Consider the following 17803-nt stretch of genomic DNA (forward strand, 5'->3'; position numbering starts at 1 on the left):
ATGCACAGTTTATATATGTCTCACTTCAACATCAAATAACTAACATCCCTTTTGGGGGAGCTGACTTTGTTGTTAATTGCCATCAAGTCAACTTCGATGGCGACCCTACAGAGGGTCATTTGGAGGCCTCCCTTCCCTCTCCTTTCATGGGCCACTTTGGTTTCCCAGCAGACAACTGCTTGATAGTGTGACATACTCCATTTTACTCTTTGGACATCCAAGGATTGTCATAATTGGTGATGACCTTCTTGAAAAAAATCACATTGCTATCTCTTTTCATTGTTGCCTTCTCCAGATTGTCTATCTTGTGCAGATTTATACTAGCATTCCCCAGTTGGTTTCTGTGGTTGTGTCAAACCAAAACTGTCAGGGTGATGTCTGAAGTCAACTGCTTTAGGGTTCCACTTAGGGGAGGACTAATCTAGGCAATTTCAAATAAAGTCACTGTCCTTAGTACAGATTTCACTGTGGTTCCAAACCAGTGAAATCTTGTCCTGACATTAGGAGGAGTGAAGCAAATGCCTCAGATTGTGGATGCTATAGAGCACCATTGGCTGCCTCCTGGCCATTTCTTAGGAAAACCGCTATACGTTCTCTTGTCCTGCATCACAGAACTGTGTGTTGCAGATGACCAATCTTAGCCCTGCTAAACTATACTGTTGCCCCTGGTGTGCTGGAGAAGAGTAGCACATTCCAGTGCAGAAATAAGATTTACCTGTGGGTTTATTTTTATGTTTGTAATTGAACGTGCCCCATTCTTTTCTGCTGGTCTATGACTGTTATAAAGATTTTTTTCTGTTCTCCAAGATTTACCTGTGGCCTCTGTACATATAGTATAGCAGGGTTGGACAACTGTGTGTGAGAAAGAAAGGGAGCAATTTTAGCCCTCTGTGGGCCATGTCAGTGCTTCACTGTGCACCAGAAATGGCTTCCAATCACCCTTTTGGTCTGGAAACGGCCCAGGGGGAGGTTGGGGCGTTCTGCAGGTGGACCCAGAAAGTAAATTGTCACTTCAGCAAGCATTTTTTCTTTTTCTTTTGGGCACTTTTAGGGCTAAAAAAAAAGCTGAAAATCAGCCTGGCAACTTTAAAAAAAAAATTGGAGGAGCTATAGAGATTTGGGGGTTTACCAGGGAGGTTTGGAGGACCTCCAAGGTGGGGTTTGGGTTGCATATGGATAAGGGGCTGCATTTTCTTCAGCTTTGCAATAGAAGGTGAGACTATCTTGTCCTTTGCCTCCAGGAGCCAAATGCTTTGGGCCCCTTTCACAGGAGTCGCCTAATACCATTGGAAACCAGTAGCAAAATTACAATTATGAAGTAGTCACGGAAATAATGTTATGGTTGGGGGGGGGGTCACCACAACTTGAGGAACTGTATTAAAGAGTTGCGCCATTAGGAAGGTTGAGAACTGCTGTTTTAGCAGAACCCATCTTTATTTGCAGAATGTAACAGAAGTCATCCCTCATGTTGAAGCTATTGTGAACTGAATCATCTTTCTAAATTCTCTTGCTCCTTTTTCTTTTTAAAATCTCTCATTTATCTTTTAATCTTGTATTGCCAAAAAGGAAACATTTTGTCATTTCCCAAAAATATTAAGGAATATATAAACCCCCATGTAAGCTGTACGCGTAAAGAGTTGCTTGCATATTTTAGTTTCTGATTCAATTCAAATAGGAAGCACTGATTAACGAACTATCTAGATGTGAAACATGTTGCTTCCTTAATTGGCAGCCAAATTAATCAGTTAAATTTAAGATAATAAATTGTCTAGTAGATCCCTTTGGAGTCAATATTTTAAGTAAGTTTGAACTGACAAACTGCAAAATGCCAAATTTCTCTTATGTTATTTATAGTGAAACTAAACTGTATCTTGAACAACTGGATATCTTGAATAAAAAACATTAAGGATTATCCAGCTATTTTATGTAGGCTGTTTTGTTTTACATTTGCAAGGAACTGAGGTTTCCTTTACAACATCAGCTTGCTTCTTTTTCTCTTGATATTTTTATTTCCCTTTCATATGGACTTTTGTAGGTTCTTGTCACTTCAAACATTTAGAGGTCCCTCCTCTTTTCTTTTGCTTTACAATACACACTAGGAAAGAGGGCCTCCCCTCTTTTTCTCTCTCCCTTCCTTTTTTTGCATATTCCTCCTCTTGATCTGTGCCATATTGTAGCTGACCAGATTTAAAACATTACAGTATTTAGGAACCCCACAGTGCCATTTTATATGTTTGGACCAGGAACGTGCCCCTGGCAAATAACTACCTGAATTTCTTTTAATTGCACAATATAGATGCATTTACTTCAGGTTCTTTTTCACTGATGCTGTAAGGCAATTGTAACCATGGATAATGGGATTAAGTACCTCTTGAAGTGACTTTAGCTTCTTGTGTGAACAAAGGGAGAGAAGAGAACACTTAGCCCCTTTTTGAGTAAGTAGCTTTTTCCTCCACCAGCCTATGAAAGAAATACAATTAACAAACATTATCCCCAGAGGTAAATTGAAATGTACATGCAGACAAGAGCTGCTCTTGACTGCAGTTAGACATATATGATCTGAGATATTTTAGCCATTCATTAGGGCTAATTCTCTGAGAAACAAGCCATCAGGAGAAAATGATTAAAATGTTAGGCCGATAACCAGGATTATTAGGGAGCAAGAATCCATTTATTCTGCAGCTGTATCAATAAAACACTGAAAAGTAGCTATGAATTCCCTGATAGTTTAATTGGTTCAGTTGCATTTGCTCAAAGCTTCTTGGTGTTTTTATCATCCTATCATAGAGACCTGTTATGCAGAGTTTTGTAATTTTATATCACCACCGACACTTGGTGAACTCTGAAAATCTAGAGACAGGGATAAGGAATATAGAACGTGAGTCAGAGCATTGGTCCATCTAGCCCAGTATTGTTGCTTCAGACATTGGTGACCTGCCAGGGTTTCAGACAGGAGTTTAGAGTATTTATACCCACCCTTCAGCCAGAAAGCCTCCCAGAAATTATTATTTTGACAGTTCCCTGCCCTAGGTTTACAATCGAGACAAGACATTCAAGGAAGAGAGGATGGCCATGGGAGAAGGGATTAAGTCTAGCAGATTCTGGTTGCTCTTCTCTTCCTTGGACAACAAATGGCAGCAGTTGGTGTGAAGAGAGGGTCTCTCACCAGCCGATGGACCAAGATGCAACCATTTTATGTTGACCATAAGATACACTCCAAAGTCCTTATTATGGCAATAGCTTCCCTTAGGACAACCAGACACATACACAGTTCCTTGTATAAGCTTTTGAAACACACATACTTCTTTGTCTAGGGAGCCCTGGTGGTGCAGTGGTTAAATGCCTGTAGTGCAGCCACAAGGTTGCAAGTTTGATCCCAAGGCTCCAAGGTAGACTCAGCCTTCCATCTTTTCATAGGTTGGTAAAATGAGTACCCAGTTTGTTGGGGGCAGATTGTAAACCAATTAGAGACTGCTGAGTTGACTGATAAGCAGTATAGAAATGTAAATGCTGTTGATATTGCTATTATCAGACAAAGATTTTTTGAAAGACAAGCAAACAGGATGGGCTGGAGGGAAGAATAATTATATTAGAGTCACACCATTTTCATGCTGTTTGGGATGGTAAGGAGGAAGTGTCTGTAAACTATCAGAGCAGACCACGTATATAAATATCAACATCTGTGGCTGTTACATCATCATTTTTCATCTCCCCTTCCTCTCCATTTTTTTTATTGGCCTGATGATGCGTGTGTATTTCAAAAGCTTGCCCAAGGAGTTGTATTTGTGTTCAGTTGGCGTAATGAAATCTATTGCCTCAATATGGACTTTGAAACTGCTTTTACCTGTTGGTCTCCTAACCAAGAACTACCAGCTCCAGAAGTTAGACAAAACTGGATATGTGCAGGGTATTATGCTATGAGGAAATGTAGCACTCTTTCTTAATCTTTCAGAAGCAGTAGGGGGCAATTTCTACAGGTTTGCAGAATTCTTCTCTAGTTCTCTGGTTTGTAAGTGCGGAGTTTTGAGGTTTTACAGAAGAGCTAAGCCTTTAACTATGAAGCTGCAGAATAGTATCTGTGTACTTGGGTTTTGTGTAGCTCACTGTTAATGCAGTGGGCCCTTGGTATTTGCTGGGATTTGGTTATAGGACACATATATACCCCTGTACCAAAATCCATGGATGCACAAGTTCGATTATATACAATAGGCTAGTAAAATGGTTTCCCTTATATAAAATGGCAAAATCATGGTTTGCTATTATTGTTGTTGTTAGGAATATTTTCAAGGCATGGATGGATGAATCCATGGGTGCAGAATCTGAAAATATGGAGGACCAACTGTAACATTAAAACCAGCAATAAAAAAAAGTGCAGTAAATTTTCTAGAGAGGTAATTAGGCCATTGGGTAAGAATGGCGTTAAAAGTATATACAAGGAGGATAAAGAGGTTGCAAAGAAGCAAAGTTAATTCTTTAAGTCTCTCTTCACCGCAGAAGATGTGGGGCAGATGCTCATGCCCGTCCTTACACTTTCACAATGTAAGCTTAAGAAACAGAGGTAAATAGTGAGGACAAAAAGATGAGGTTTTATGTATGAATGAATTTGATTTATATCCTACTTTTTGTCCTAAATGGGTTGCAAAATGGCTTAGAGTATAAATCTGTTGTTCTTGTGCCCTCTCAAGTTGTTTCCAACTTATGGTAACCCTATCATGAAGTTTCCTTTGTTTGAAGGAGATTTGTCATTGCCTTCCCCCAAGGTTCAGAGCAAGTGACTTGTAGAGCATCTAAAACAATATGAAGTGCAAAATTTTAAAAAGCATTATATCATATGTTCAATTAAAGCCATATTTTTAAAACATTAAAATTTAAAACATTTAAAGTGCACATTACATACTTAAAACAGCACACGCAATTGTACATTAGCCCACCATAGTCAGGCAAAGCTGAAGGCCTACTTATACAAGAAAGTCTCTTAGGCTTCTGCTGAAAAGACAGCAAAGAAGGGGCAGATGGAACCTCACTCAGGAAAGAGTTTCAAAGCTCAGAAAGAGTCAGTGGAGCCATGGAGAAGATTCTCTTCTGTGTCTTCTCCAGCTGAGCCTGAAATGTTGGGGATGGATAGAGAGAAAGCCCTCCTTCAAAGGCTGTAAGACTTAGGTAGGCATATATTTTTGACTTTAGCAACAAATTGAAAAGAAAAGAAAAACCTTTGATGGTAACCATTCAAGTTCTCTTAATGCAAATGCATTTTTTTCATCTTCTAAAACAAAGTAACATGTCCTTAAGTTCAGTGCTCTTAAAGGGTCCCAAAGCACTCTTTTGTTTTGTGTTCTAAGCTTTTAAATAAATGTTTTGCATTTTGTTTGTTGAAAGATAGCTAAAATAATAACTTTTTTAGTTACATTAAAAATAATCAAAATGTTAAGTACAGCTGGCCTTTAGTACAAGGCACACTTTAAGAGGGCCATGCATATTCTGTAAATGTAAAAGTAGCTAAAACAGTTACAGTCGCATCACAAAAGGAATGCCATTATCCATCATTACATTGCATTACATTAATATAACTTAGTTATGCCCAGTTATGCAATCTGCTGCTTTGCTGATGACACCAAGTTACTTAATGCAGCGTCAATGAAGCACTCCAGCACTTTCTCATCAAACTGGACCAGTGAGCATCTGATGTTAACTGACCAAAAATCAAGGTCTTGCAGTTTGGGGAAATAGCTTGAGGAAAATGAAACCTACCTCTGTGTGTTTGTGCACGCGTACCTTCAAACCTCCTGTCAACTTGTGGTGACCCCATGAATTTCATAGGGTTTTCTTAAGCAAGGAATACTCAGAGGTGGTTTTGCCAGTTTCTTCCTCTGAAATATAGACTATGTTGTCTTCCAACTCTACGATTCTATGATTCTATGTTTCCTAAGCTTCTGTTATGTCTAGAAATGGCTCAACAAAGTGTGGGAAATGCCTTCTTGTCAAAATAGTCCTGGAAAAATAATAATAGTGGAGCTTTATGACTGTATTGGTTTCAGTTCTGTTTACTGTGCATCCATAGCCATGAGCAGTTTGCCAGTTAAGAGTAAATCAATATTAGACAAATGTTAACTGGCCTCTCACAAGGATAATGTTAACTGAACATGGGACATATTAGACCTCTTCAGGCACACTTGGATTAGAAACACAAGGATAGAGGCACGTTAGCTCTGTCCTTCTTTCCCTGATTCCATTGCCCTCTGCACATATTGAGTGACAATCCAGAGTGAAGGGTCACCTCTGCCCACCTCTACACTAAACAGGTTTCTTAAAAAAAATAATGGAAGTGTTTAGTACTGTTGGGAGATTGATTGAAATTGTCTTTTTACAGGAGTTCTCTTCGGCCTGTTTCTGTTCCTGTTCCAAAGCCTGATTATCACTTGACACACACTCGTAGCTACATACCTCGGAGAGCTGTCCTGTATGTGCCTGCGGATGATGAGAGAAAGATACAAAAAATTTCATCTCTCAATGTGGATTGTGCTGTGCTGGATTGTGAAGATGGTGTTGCCCTAAACAGAAAGGTAAGTAGTACTTTATCCTTCAAGTGTAGCCGTACTACTGCAAGGTATAATAAAACTGCACTGCCAACAACTAAGCAAACCATAGTTTGCCCTGGCTCTATCCTTTGCAAACCAGGAGCCTGGCAAAATTACTTTTTGGTACTATATCTCCCAGACTCCTCCACCTAGCATGGCCACTGCTGGCTGGGGCATTCTGGGAGTTATTGTTGAAAAAACTTTCCCAAACTCTGTTTATGCAATTGCAGTGGCTTGAAAAATGACCACAGTATCATGGCAGCAATATCTCCACCAGGGTGAGTGCCACCAGATGGAAAACCCAATGGTGAATCCTGCTAAAAGTACTTATGTAAGGGTCAGCCAGTCTCGGGAAAATAGCATGTTTTTTCTGACAAGCGAGATAATTCAGACAAGCAAGAATTCAAATACATTGTGCATCCTGAAGAATTAGGAAGACAGTGATCTTTGCACATTATGAACATTGTAAACATTCACCAGCTAAGTATAGACTTGCAGATTCTCTGTGCCATTCTGTCATCCTGACCTTGCTCCAGGTTAGTGATACTATGTACTCCTTCCTATTATGTACCCTCAAAGCTAAACTGCATGCTCAAGAATGAAAATACTTGGATTAAAATTTAGTGGGGAAGGGATGGATATTGAATTTCATATTGAACTAAGAATGCAATCCATAGCTTCACCCACTTTAGTTCTCATTCTGTCCACTTTGGACTCTGGCAATGTTCAGAAATTTAAAAATTACTCTTTTGAAACTAATTCACTACTCATCATAGTGTTTTAAATGTAGTTCATTGCTGTGCTTCACTACATTGTTTTAAAAAGTATCTAACCATAAATTTGTTACAGTTCTCATTATTTTTTCATTGTGTGTGTCTTTCAAGTTTCCTGTTGATGTATGGTGACCCCATAAATTTCACAGAATTTTCTTAGGCAAGGAATACTCAGAGGAGGTTTTGCCATTTTCTTCTTTTGACATATACCCTACAGCACCTCATATTTCTTAGCAGTCCTCCATCCAAGTACTGACCAAGGCTGACCCTGCTTAACTTCCAAGATATGGTTCCTTTAGGGTATTTAGTCCCATTACTTTAGGTGGGAGAAACTCTTAAGATGAAGAGAATGTCATAAAACCTTTATAAATTCCTGTCTAAATGCCTCTGAAAAAACTTCTATAGTGCTGTTTCTTCCTATATTAATAACTTTGGCGTGGTACAGACCACCCAAAAAGGGCGGCCTGCCAGCACCTCTTTTTCCACCAGAGGGAAGCCACAGCTGCCAAACTGTGTGGCTTCCCACCAGTGGAAAAAGAACCCGCAAAAAGCCATGGCGTTGGTGTAACAAGTGTGCGGCATTTACTTAACAATGATAGTGCCCATGTATACAGGGCACCGCTATTGTTACACCCTCATCACATGCTAGAGTTGCAGGGTGTGTGGGTGATCTGCCTCCAGGCAATCCCTAGTACGTGACGGCGTCACAGAGGCCCATCTGTACTGGGCCTTTGTTACAGCCTGTTAAAGTATGTTTAGATTCATAGAATAGAATCATAGAGTTTGATTATGTAATTTCATTGTTCCCTTTTTAAAGTATCTCAAACCCCGAAATAACTTGTTACATGCAACTTAGTTACATGTCACTCTAAGATTACTCTGGACAAGTGGCTATTGACAGAATAGAACATGGAGAAGCAGAATAGTTGCCAAATGGCAAAGGGGTCAGACAGAGTTGCATCCTATCACCCTACCTATTCAACTTATATGCAGAACATATTGTAAGGAAAGCAGGCTTGGACGTGGAAGGGGGAGGAATGAAAATAGGAGGAAAACATATCAATAATCTGAGATATGCTAATGACACCATAATACTAGCAGAAAACTTCACAGATCTGGGACAACATCTGTAATAAGGAAAGATCAAAGAAGAAAATGCAAAGGCAGGCATACTGTTGAACATAAAAAAGACAAAAATACTGACCACAGAGAACTTACACACATTCAAACTAAACAATGAGGAAATAGAAATAGTAAAAGAATTCTCATATTTGAGATCAAACATGGATTGGAACAGGGACTGCAGCCAGGAAATCAGAAGATTAAGAATGAGGAGAGCGGCTATGAAAGAACTAGAAAAGATCCTAAAATGCAAAGATATGCAACTGAGCACAAAAGTCAGAATCATACAAGCCATTGTATTCTCTATACTATGTATGGATGTGAGAGCTGGACAGTTAAGAAAGAAGATAGGAAGAAAATTAATTCATTCGAGATGTGGTGCAGGAGAAGAGTGCTGAGGATTCCACAGACAGCCAAAAAAACAAACAAATGGGTACTAGAGCAGATCAAGCCAGAAATATCCCTAGATGTCAAGATGACAAAACTTAGATGGTCATACTTTGGACATATCATGAGAAGGCATGAATCGTTGGATAAAACAACATTGGGAAAGGTAGAAGGAAGTAGAAAGAGAGGAAGGCCACATGCTAGATGGATGGATTTTATGAAAGAGACCACGGATATGAGTTTGCAGGAGCTGGGCAGAGCAGTAGAGAACAGGGAGTCCTGGAGATGTCTCATCACCAGGGTCACCATGGGTTGAGATCTACGCGAAGGCAGTTAACATCAACAAACTCTGAGATCCACACATACCCCATCCTAGAATGTGAACCATGACAGATTTTGACCAAGATGGTGCAGATTTCAGAAGGAAAATGTTCCCTGTTACTATGGTTTTAAAACATCTGGGGCTTCTGAATAGAGTCACTGACTTTAAAGTTGGATGTCTTCTAATCTAAACCATTGACCTGGATTACTTGGGAAACCCTTCAACTACAATTTATCTGGCAGATGGCTGCTCTGCTTTTGCTTAAATACTTCTGAGATGGTCTGTTCCACTGTGAAGCACCTACTAACATTGGGGAGTTTCTCTTCATGGCAAGATCTGCTTTCTTGCAGTTTCCACCACTTAGTTCTAGTCCTAGAACAACATTATGGAAAACTTTTCAGGAAAAGATGTTTCAGTGCAGAGAACAAGTCTGGACCATCTTCTAAATGACAGTTCAGATATTTATAGACAGTCATCATGTCTCATCTTAGTCATTTCTTTTCCAGGCTAGACATACTCAGTTCTTTCAACAATTTCTCATAGGAGCTGACCATCTTGTTTCCAGTCTTCTGTGGTTCCATTCCTCTAACTGTGTATATATTGTCCTGACTCGTAGAGTCTGTGCCATACAGGAACACTGACCCCCCCCCAAAAAAAAAAACCACTCCTGAAAGATGCCCATCCAACCTTTGTTAAAAGATCTCAAAAGGAACCACTCTCCAAGACAGTCTATTCCAATACTGGACAGCTTTAACAGTTAGAAAAAATTCTTAATATTTACATGGAAAACTCTTTCCTTGTCATTTGAATCCATTGGTTCATATTCTTGTATCTGGAGCAATTCCTTCTTCAAGTGACTAGATATTTAAGGATAGGTATCATGTCTTAGTCTTCTCTGAGTCTTCTCAAAGCTAAACATATCCTGCTCCCTAAGTCATTCCTCATAAGGTTTAATTTCCAGATCGTCTTGGTCACTCTTCTCTGGACACATTCCAGCTTATTGATAGCCTTCTTGAACTGTGGTGTCCAGAATTGGACAGGCTGTTTCAGGTGAAGTTTTTAGCTACTACATCACACTATTGACTCATGTTTTACTAGGATGCCTAGATCCTTTTCACATGTTCTGCTTTCAAGCCAGGTGTCACTTATCCTATAGTTGTACATTTCATTTCCCCCACCTAAATTTAGTACTAAACAGAATTCTGATCCTTTCCTCTAGAGCAGTGGCTCCCAAACTGTGCTCTTTAAGCGATTTTGGACTTCACCTCTCAGAATCCCAGACTATTGGCCAACATGGCTAAGACTTCTGGATGCTGAAATCCAAAGTCCAAAATCTCTTAAAGGGCAAAGTTTGGGGGCCACTGCTCTACAGTATTTGCCACCATGCCCAATTTGGTGCCATCTGCAGATTTAATAAATATGTTTTCTGTTCCATCATTCAAGACCCACACAAAAATGTATTAAGCAGATTGGTGTGGCTTTTCACACATTTTAATTTGCATTCAATTATCTTAACTTCTCCTGATCACATTCCTACCTATTTGCATTTAGTTGACCACATGCAGTGCCATTGCAAATTAAAATGGTGGGCCGGAAGGAAGTGTATGAAAATTATTTGCACCCACAAGTAACTGGCCACTGCACGTTGTTGTTGTTGTTGTTGTTGTTGTTGTTGTTGTTGTTGTTGTTGTTTTGGCTGTCAGTCAAAGAGAGGAACATATTCATTTCTGGTTCTGTTGTCACATATACCTGCTGGTGTCATTTTAGGCTGTCAATCAAAAGTCAGTAGTTGCTCCCAATCCACCCAGTCAAAACTTGGGGTAGTGGTGAAAAAGGAAATGTTTATTTTTTCTTGAAAGTTGCTGCTCAGGCACATAAACTCAGGAGGTTTAATGAGGATAGAAGAAGTTAATAACTGGGGGAGGGGAGGAGAGGGAAGATGCCACTGGGAGAACTCCAACCCACTCTGCCCTCCCTGCCAATTCAAAGGAGCTGAAGGACCAATTTGCAAATGCTTATTTCCTCCATTTGCATTTTGATTATGGCTCAAAATAAGCAAATCAGTAGGGGCAACCTCTGTCCACCCTCTCCTGTCAAACTGGCCACACAAAGGGTGGGTCCAGGTGCGAATTTTCTGCCCAAACTACCCCCTCCAAAATCCAGAATGCTTTGATGATGATGATGACGACCGGGCAAAGCATTCCTTTTTTTTTTTTTTTTTTTTTTTTTTTACATTAGACAGTGAAAGAAAGCCCTATTTGTTTAAAAGATAAATTGCTTTTTCTGGCAATTTCTGGGACAAACAAATCTCAAGACTCTCTCTGGCTCTCTCTCTCTGTCCAGAAAAGGGGCAGTCTGTGCAAAAACAGCTGGGAAGGGCCACATGTTGCCCCAGGGATGGCCTTTGCCCACCCTTAATGTAAACATACAAGCCCTTATTGGGATAGTGGAAATAGCTAATTTCTGAAATAGCCACCATACTGCTAATACTACAGTTCTGAGTTCATTTGTTGCAGAGTATAACACAAGATATGCGGAGCAGGTAGTCTTATTTCTCTTTGTAATCTTCCTGAGTGAAAATAGCCTTTTCTCCTATTGCAGAGTACGTCCATTTCTATGCATCGTGCTTTCTTTTTTCTACCAGCATGGATTGAACAGAGACTTCATTGTTCATTCCTTTATGAATCAGAGTATCACTCTTATAAGAAGGCTTTCTAGGACAGCATCTTATTCTATTGTTATAGTTCAGTCCTTTAAAGAAACAGAAATAATTCTTTACAGCTCCTTGGTAAGGTCAACATGGCAGTATTTCTGTCAGAGCTCTTCCTTTGGTACTAAATGAATAGTGGGTCGCTTCCCCCGAGGCCGAGGAGTCAAAACTAGGCACAGTGGAGTTATGGCTGTGAGTCCAGTGAGTCCTGTACACTCTGCGCAAATAGTTCTCACAAGCCAAATGACCTTTGAAATGGTTGTTCCTGATGAACAAAAGTGCAGTGGGGTCATGGTAAGTGTGCAGGTTGTGGGCAGGCCAAGTGGAAGACTCAGGAACAAAGAACAGATCTGTAGAACAGTAGCTGTCAACCCAAGGGAACCCACCCAAAGAATGCTGCTTGTGCTTGGATGTCTATACTTCCACATTTATAGTCCAGAAATGAACATTTTCTTTTGTTCTTCCAGTGCTCATTATACACAGCCAGGTAATTCACTCTTGATTCCAGGAAGATTGGGCAGCAGGATGGAAACAGAGGTTTTGAAGCACACAAGGAATACTGAAAACTAATGGTTTATGTGTGCTAGTGGTTGCCATGCTTAACTAAGGAGTTCCTTCACATCAAATTATTGCTGTTGGTGGTGGTGCTGGTTGTGATAACAGTAGTATTCTGGGTAACAGTTGCCAACCTAGTTCTGGCTGACTGAAATAAATATATGCCAGAGGAGCTGAGTGTAGTGATGGATTATAAACGGCAATCCTGGTCCCAAACCAGGTAGGGTTTTTAATAAAGATGCCAGTCCTAAAATACTGGGTCTTGAGGAAACAAACTCTTGAGAAAAGAGCTGGCATTTAAAAAATCAATCCATGAATTAAGGATAGAGAGAAATCATACAGCATCCAAATGCTAATCAAGTACTGATACACTGAGTCATAACATTGGAAGCTAATCTTTTGAAGCTAGTAAGTATATACAGAGCAACTCTTCTGACTCCTTCATTCAGTAGATTAAGAACCATTGTAGTATACTTCTGATAGTGTGGGACTGGGATTTGGGAGATTGGGGGTCTAGTCCCTACCATTCCGTGACATTCACACTGAACTTTTGTAAGTTATTCAGCCTCAACTACCTCACAGAGTTGTTGTTGTTGTTGTTGTTGTTGTTGTTGTTGTTGACGATGAAGAGGAGAGCCACATGTGCCACCCTGAACACCTTAGAGGAAAGTAGGGGTGGGATATAAATGTAACCAATAAGTTGAGAATGAATTAATGACTTAATGAATGATTTAACCTGATATTGTGACAAATCTTCAGGGTTTTTCTATAGCATTCCTGCAAAGCCACCATTAAATCACATAACATCTTTTTAATAGCATATGATTTGATGGGATGAGGGGTACTTTGTAAAATAAAAAAGTCATGAGGATCCATAATCACCTGTATCTCAGATATTTGTGCCATTGCTGGCAAGTGCTGGATCTGTGATCTTTATTGAGCTTTAGCTAAGCTAAGTTTTATTGAGCTTTAACTGATTATAGTCTGGGTGTGGGGTTGTGTTGTGTAAAAATCATGTAAACTGAACAGTCTTTTTTTAATGCTATTGAGTCTGACTTCTATGCAGATCTCACTGTCTGCCCGAGTGTGGGGAGAAATGCTCATTATAGCTTCCCTTCACTTTTCTATCAGCATGCGTCTGAGCTCCATCCTTGTAAAATGGATCCCATAGGATGCATTGGCTGGTTCCGCATTGGTGTTATTAGTAATAGATAGTATCAAACTATTGATGATTGAATTAAAGAGCCTGGAAAAGTTATTTTTATAACTCCCATAACCCCCCTCCCCCCCAGTTGGCATGACCATTGTTTTTCAAGAGTCTAATATACCTTCAAATAATCATATGTTCATTTGGCATGAGCACATCTGACAAAAATGGAAGGCTTGTAGGCTGTCAGTGGTGGAGCACATGCTTTCCATGCAGAAGATCCTAGATTTGGTCCATATATCCAGAGAGGAATGGGAAAGAACTGACTAGAAATCCTAGGGAGCTGCTTGTGTTGTTGCCATTCAATGCAAACACTGCTGAGCTAGATGGACTAGTGGTCCAAGAAGGATTAAACCCTCTTTACCTTACTGAATGCTTGGTTGCATGGATATAGCACAATTCCTGACCATCCCACGTGTCTCTCTGTGTGTGTATGTATATATTTTCTGTTGTAGACCAAGCTCTGCTAATGTTCATTCATGTACCCATGTGGCAGTCAAGGAGACACCTTAGGAATTTATCACATTGGCTTTGCTCCTGCAATAGCCATTGGAAGTAACTTTAAGAAAGCAGATCTTATCACATTTCCCCATTGCCGAGAAGTATGCAGCTTGTTTGCAACCCAGGCTTCTCTGGACTCCTCCCGCATCTTTTCAAGAGTGGGAAGCCTGGATTGCAAATGGGCTGAGTACAACCCTGTGATGGGAAAATGCAATAAGATCCACTTTCTTAAAGTTATATTTCGCGTCTATCGTGGGAACAAACCAATGCAATAAACTCCTAGTCTAAAGAGGTAAGGATGGGGAACTACACTTTCACCAGGGTCTGTTTACACTTAAACCATATATGGAGAAAAGATGCCTTTGGATTAATTACATTTGCACCTAGGGTTTATTCTGCCTTTGTCACATTTTCACCCCAGTCAATTTGTTTGACCTCAGTTTGTTCCTACAATCAAAGCAGGTTAGATTCTTTAAGCAGCATCAGTATCCCCAGGTTCATGTTCCTTATCACTGGTTCAAAAGAAATGAACAAGTGCAGCGTGTAGGAGATGAAACCATAAACTGGGTCAGTTGTGGAGTATGTGTAAGAACTGCTGCCTGGATTCTTGCAAGCTTTTACAGCATCAATAGAAAAAGCTGCAGTGGGCTTCATAAATCTCTGGCTACTTCAATTAAAATCAACAATTTTCCTGTATTACATGATGATAATCTGTTTATAACAAAGCCAAATGGTTGGAATTTGTCAATGTATCAGGTATTTCTCGAGGCTCATAGTGAGAATTTTAACAAGCTCTTCACCATGAGAGATACTGATAACTGGAGCATTTTGCAAGGTCTTTTCTTTATTTATTATAAATTAGTGCAGTAGCTAATTGCAACTCCTCCTACAGGGAGAAAGCCAACTGAAGAGACGATAGCGATAGCTTCAAACAATGTAGAAAATTGGAATGGGAATGCCACTTTCCTGGGTGTCTTGGCATTATTAAAAGACATGACAGCTGGGGGTGGGGGGAATCTTCAATCAAATTTGAAGACAAGAATCACTCTGATGATGTCTATGCAAGGTGAACTGTATAGGTAAACTCTACAAGGCATTTTTGATCCATGGAGAGCTCTGATGGATGTTGGCTTTCATAAAGGTTGCAAAGTGTTTTCATCGCCTTATTAATCCCTAGAAAGCCTTACCATTCCTGAGCAGTAATGCTGACATAATGCCATTATCATAATTTTATTGTTTTACTCAGCAAGCCAGCCATCTTCCTCGTGTGAGAATTCAAGGAGTTTCTGAAAAAAGTAAGGACCTCAGCAATTTTCTTCTTAATGAGCATGGGTTGGTGGGTGGAGTGATTTATCGAATGGGAAGGGGTGGTGGTGGTTGTTTTCAGGTGTTTTTGAATAGGCATTTTTGTTGTTTTATGCCTGTAAGTGATTTCCAACTTATGTCGACTCTTAGGTGAACCTATCATGCAGGTGGGGGTTCTTGGTGGGGTTTGTTCAGAGGGGATTTGCCTTTGTCATCCTCTGATTCTGAGAGCATATGATGAGTCCAAGGCCACCTACCCATCCAGAAATTAACAAAAAAAACAAAAAACAGTTAAGGAGTATATTAGAGAATGTGGAATTTTTTTTATTTATTTATTTATATCCTGTCTTTCTCCTGATATAGGGATTCAGCAAATTTAAAACAATTAAAATGTTTAAAATTATAAATATAAGGTTTAAAAACAATCGAACAATTGTTAAATAGATTAAAAACATGAAATAGTAAAATAGTAAAATCTATTTAAAAACTAGAAAGCCAGCATGACGTCAGACTATAATCCTGGAGACCAAGGTTCAAATCCTTGCTCAGCCATGGAAACCCACTAGCTGATCTTGGATGAGTCACACACGCCCTCAGCTCCCAAAAGACCCTGTAACTGGTTCTGATTAGTATTGTCATAAGTTGTTTGCAACAACTTGAAGGCATACAACAACAATTTTAAAACTATATACAAATGGCCAAATCTGGAACACACCGCATTTAAAAGCCATTCAACCCTCTTCAGTTTGAAAAAATGAGTGGGGAGATCAGGGATAGTGCCATCCTGGCTGTCTAAGGAGGGAGTTCTAAAGTCTGGGAGCAACCACCAAGAAGGTCCTCTCCCTTGTTCCCACGAAAGAACCCTTTAACTGTGCAACAGCACTCCTGGTAACTATTGAAACCTGGGCCTCCCGGCTCAGGGCTAAATCCAGGAGTGAAAGGCATTCTTCTATGATTGTGCATTAGAGCTGTCGTAGCCCTGTAGCCCTTAACAAAGAACTGAATGTTTTACTTTTGCATACACTCTTTGTTTTATTTTGCTTTGAGGTTGGTTTGCATTTTTAATAGTCCCATGAGATCCTTGGGTGGTACTAGAAGCAGAAAAATGAACTCAAGACCCACCATGGTCACAACTTCCATAGTAAAGTGCTGTTTGTTTCCACTCCCACCCAAGTCCTATTAGTAAAAGGAAGGAATGCCCAAGATATTTTGCTGCTGTGACTGGGGTAGGTTGAGATGGCTCCCTTCTTCCATGTAAAGAAGACTCTTTCTTCTGCATCTTCCAGTCCACTTTGAGACAGTAGTGCAACTTAGGATATGGAGAACTGTCAGTCTGGTACACACAGCTCCATCCTCAAGCACTTCACTAGCATTGCTGCATCTTCCATCTAAGGCAAATGACCTCACTCTTCCCTGTAACTTGTCTTTGGGTATCTTTGAACAAGACAAGAAAGCAGATATTGAAAGATAGAAACAGGATCCTGGAAGACATGGACTTGATCAGCTTTGCTAATTTTTTGTTACTGCATTAGGTTAGGCATTAGTTTAGATGATACAGAAGCATGAATTGGAAGAAGCACAAGATAAACTGCCAACATGATGTGTTTTTTGTACAGCTATTATGCAGGGAAATTATAGCGAGTATTCTTGATTATTGTAAATGAAATGGCCAGCCTAACTGGAATAACCAGAACTATGGAAAGTTACCCTTTTGGGACAATTACTCTCAGAATCCCAGAAGCTGCCAACCATTCTGGGAGACGGAGTCCAAAATAATGACCACATGCCACCTCCCCTCAAAGGAACTACTGGTAACTCCTGTATTTCTGGCTATGCTGGCTGGAGGATTCTGGAAACCATAATAAAAAAGAGGAACTTTCCCAGGCTCTGAGAGTAATTTAGATTCTCCTACACACACTTCCAGGTATGCTGTGTGCATTCCTCCAGGGTGAAACACACATACTCCTGTGTGGGCAGAGCAAGAGCTGTTATGTGGCCCAGCTCTACTACAGCTGGTGTAACATAGTGGCTGATGGAGCTAACCTAGGAGTTCCCCATTCAAAACCTGACTACTATACACTCACTTAGTAGCCTTTGTCATGCTTTATGTAAAGGCTTGACCTGAGCAGGTGGATGATTTTTCCATCAACCCGATGTGTGAGTTGTGAGAAAGTGAGGTAGCCACTCTGAGTCCCAGTTTTTGGGGAAAGGGTGAGATAGGAAGGAGAAGGAGAAGAAGGTGATGCTTCACTTGTTATCACATTCATCTTCATTCTTACCTCATTGTATATTTCAGAATGTGACCCTTGTCTCTCTCTTCAGCTCTGTTGTTGTCTCTTGTGGACA

At 40.1% G+C, this 17803-nt stretch overlaps 1 protein-coding gene across 1 annotated transcript in view; it reads left to right on the forward strand.

Annotated features, from left to right (window-relative positions):
• Positions 1–17803, forward strand: part of LOC149319179 (citramalyl-CoA lyase, mitochondrial-like) — a 131267-nt gene that overhangs the window by 23124 nt on the left and 90340 nt on the right. The window contains exons 2-3 of the mRNA XM_089508400.1: positions 4495–4558; positions 6368–6560. Of these exons, the coding sequence (XP_089364526.1) occupies positions 4495–4558; positions 6368–6560 (257 nt within the window). The remainder of the gene's footprint in view (positions 1–4494; positions 4559–6367; positions 6561–17803) is intronic.

The sequence above is a fragment of the Sceloporus occidentalis genome, unplaced genomic scaffold (assembly GCF_023333645.1).
Source record: "Sceloporus occidentalis isolate IW3139 unplaced genomic scaffold, rSceOcc1.0.p SCAF_2, whole genome shotgun sequence".
In the NCBI taxonomy this organism is placed as follows: Eukaryota; Metazoa; Chordata; class Lepidosauria; order Squamata; family Phrynosomatidae; genus Sceloporus; species Sceloporus occidentalis.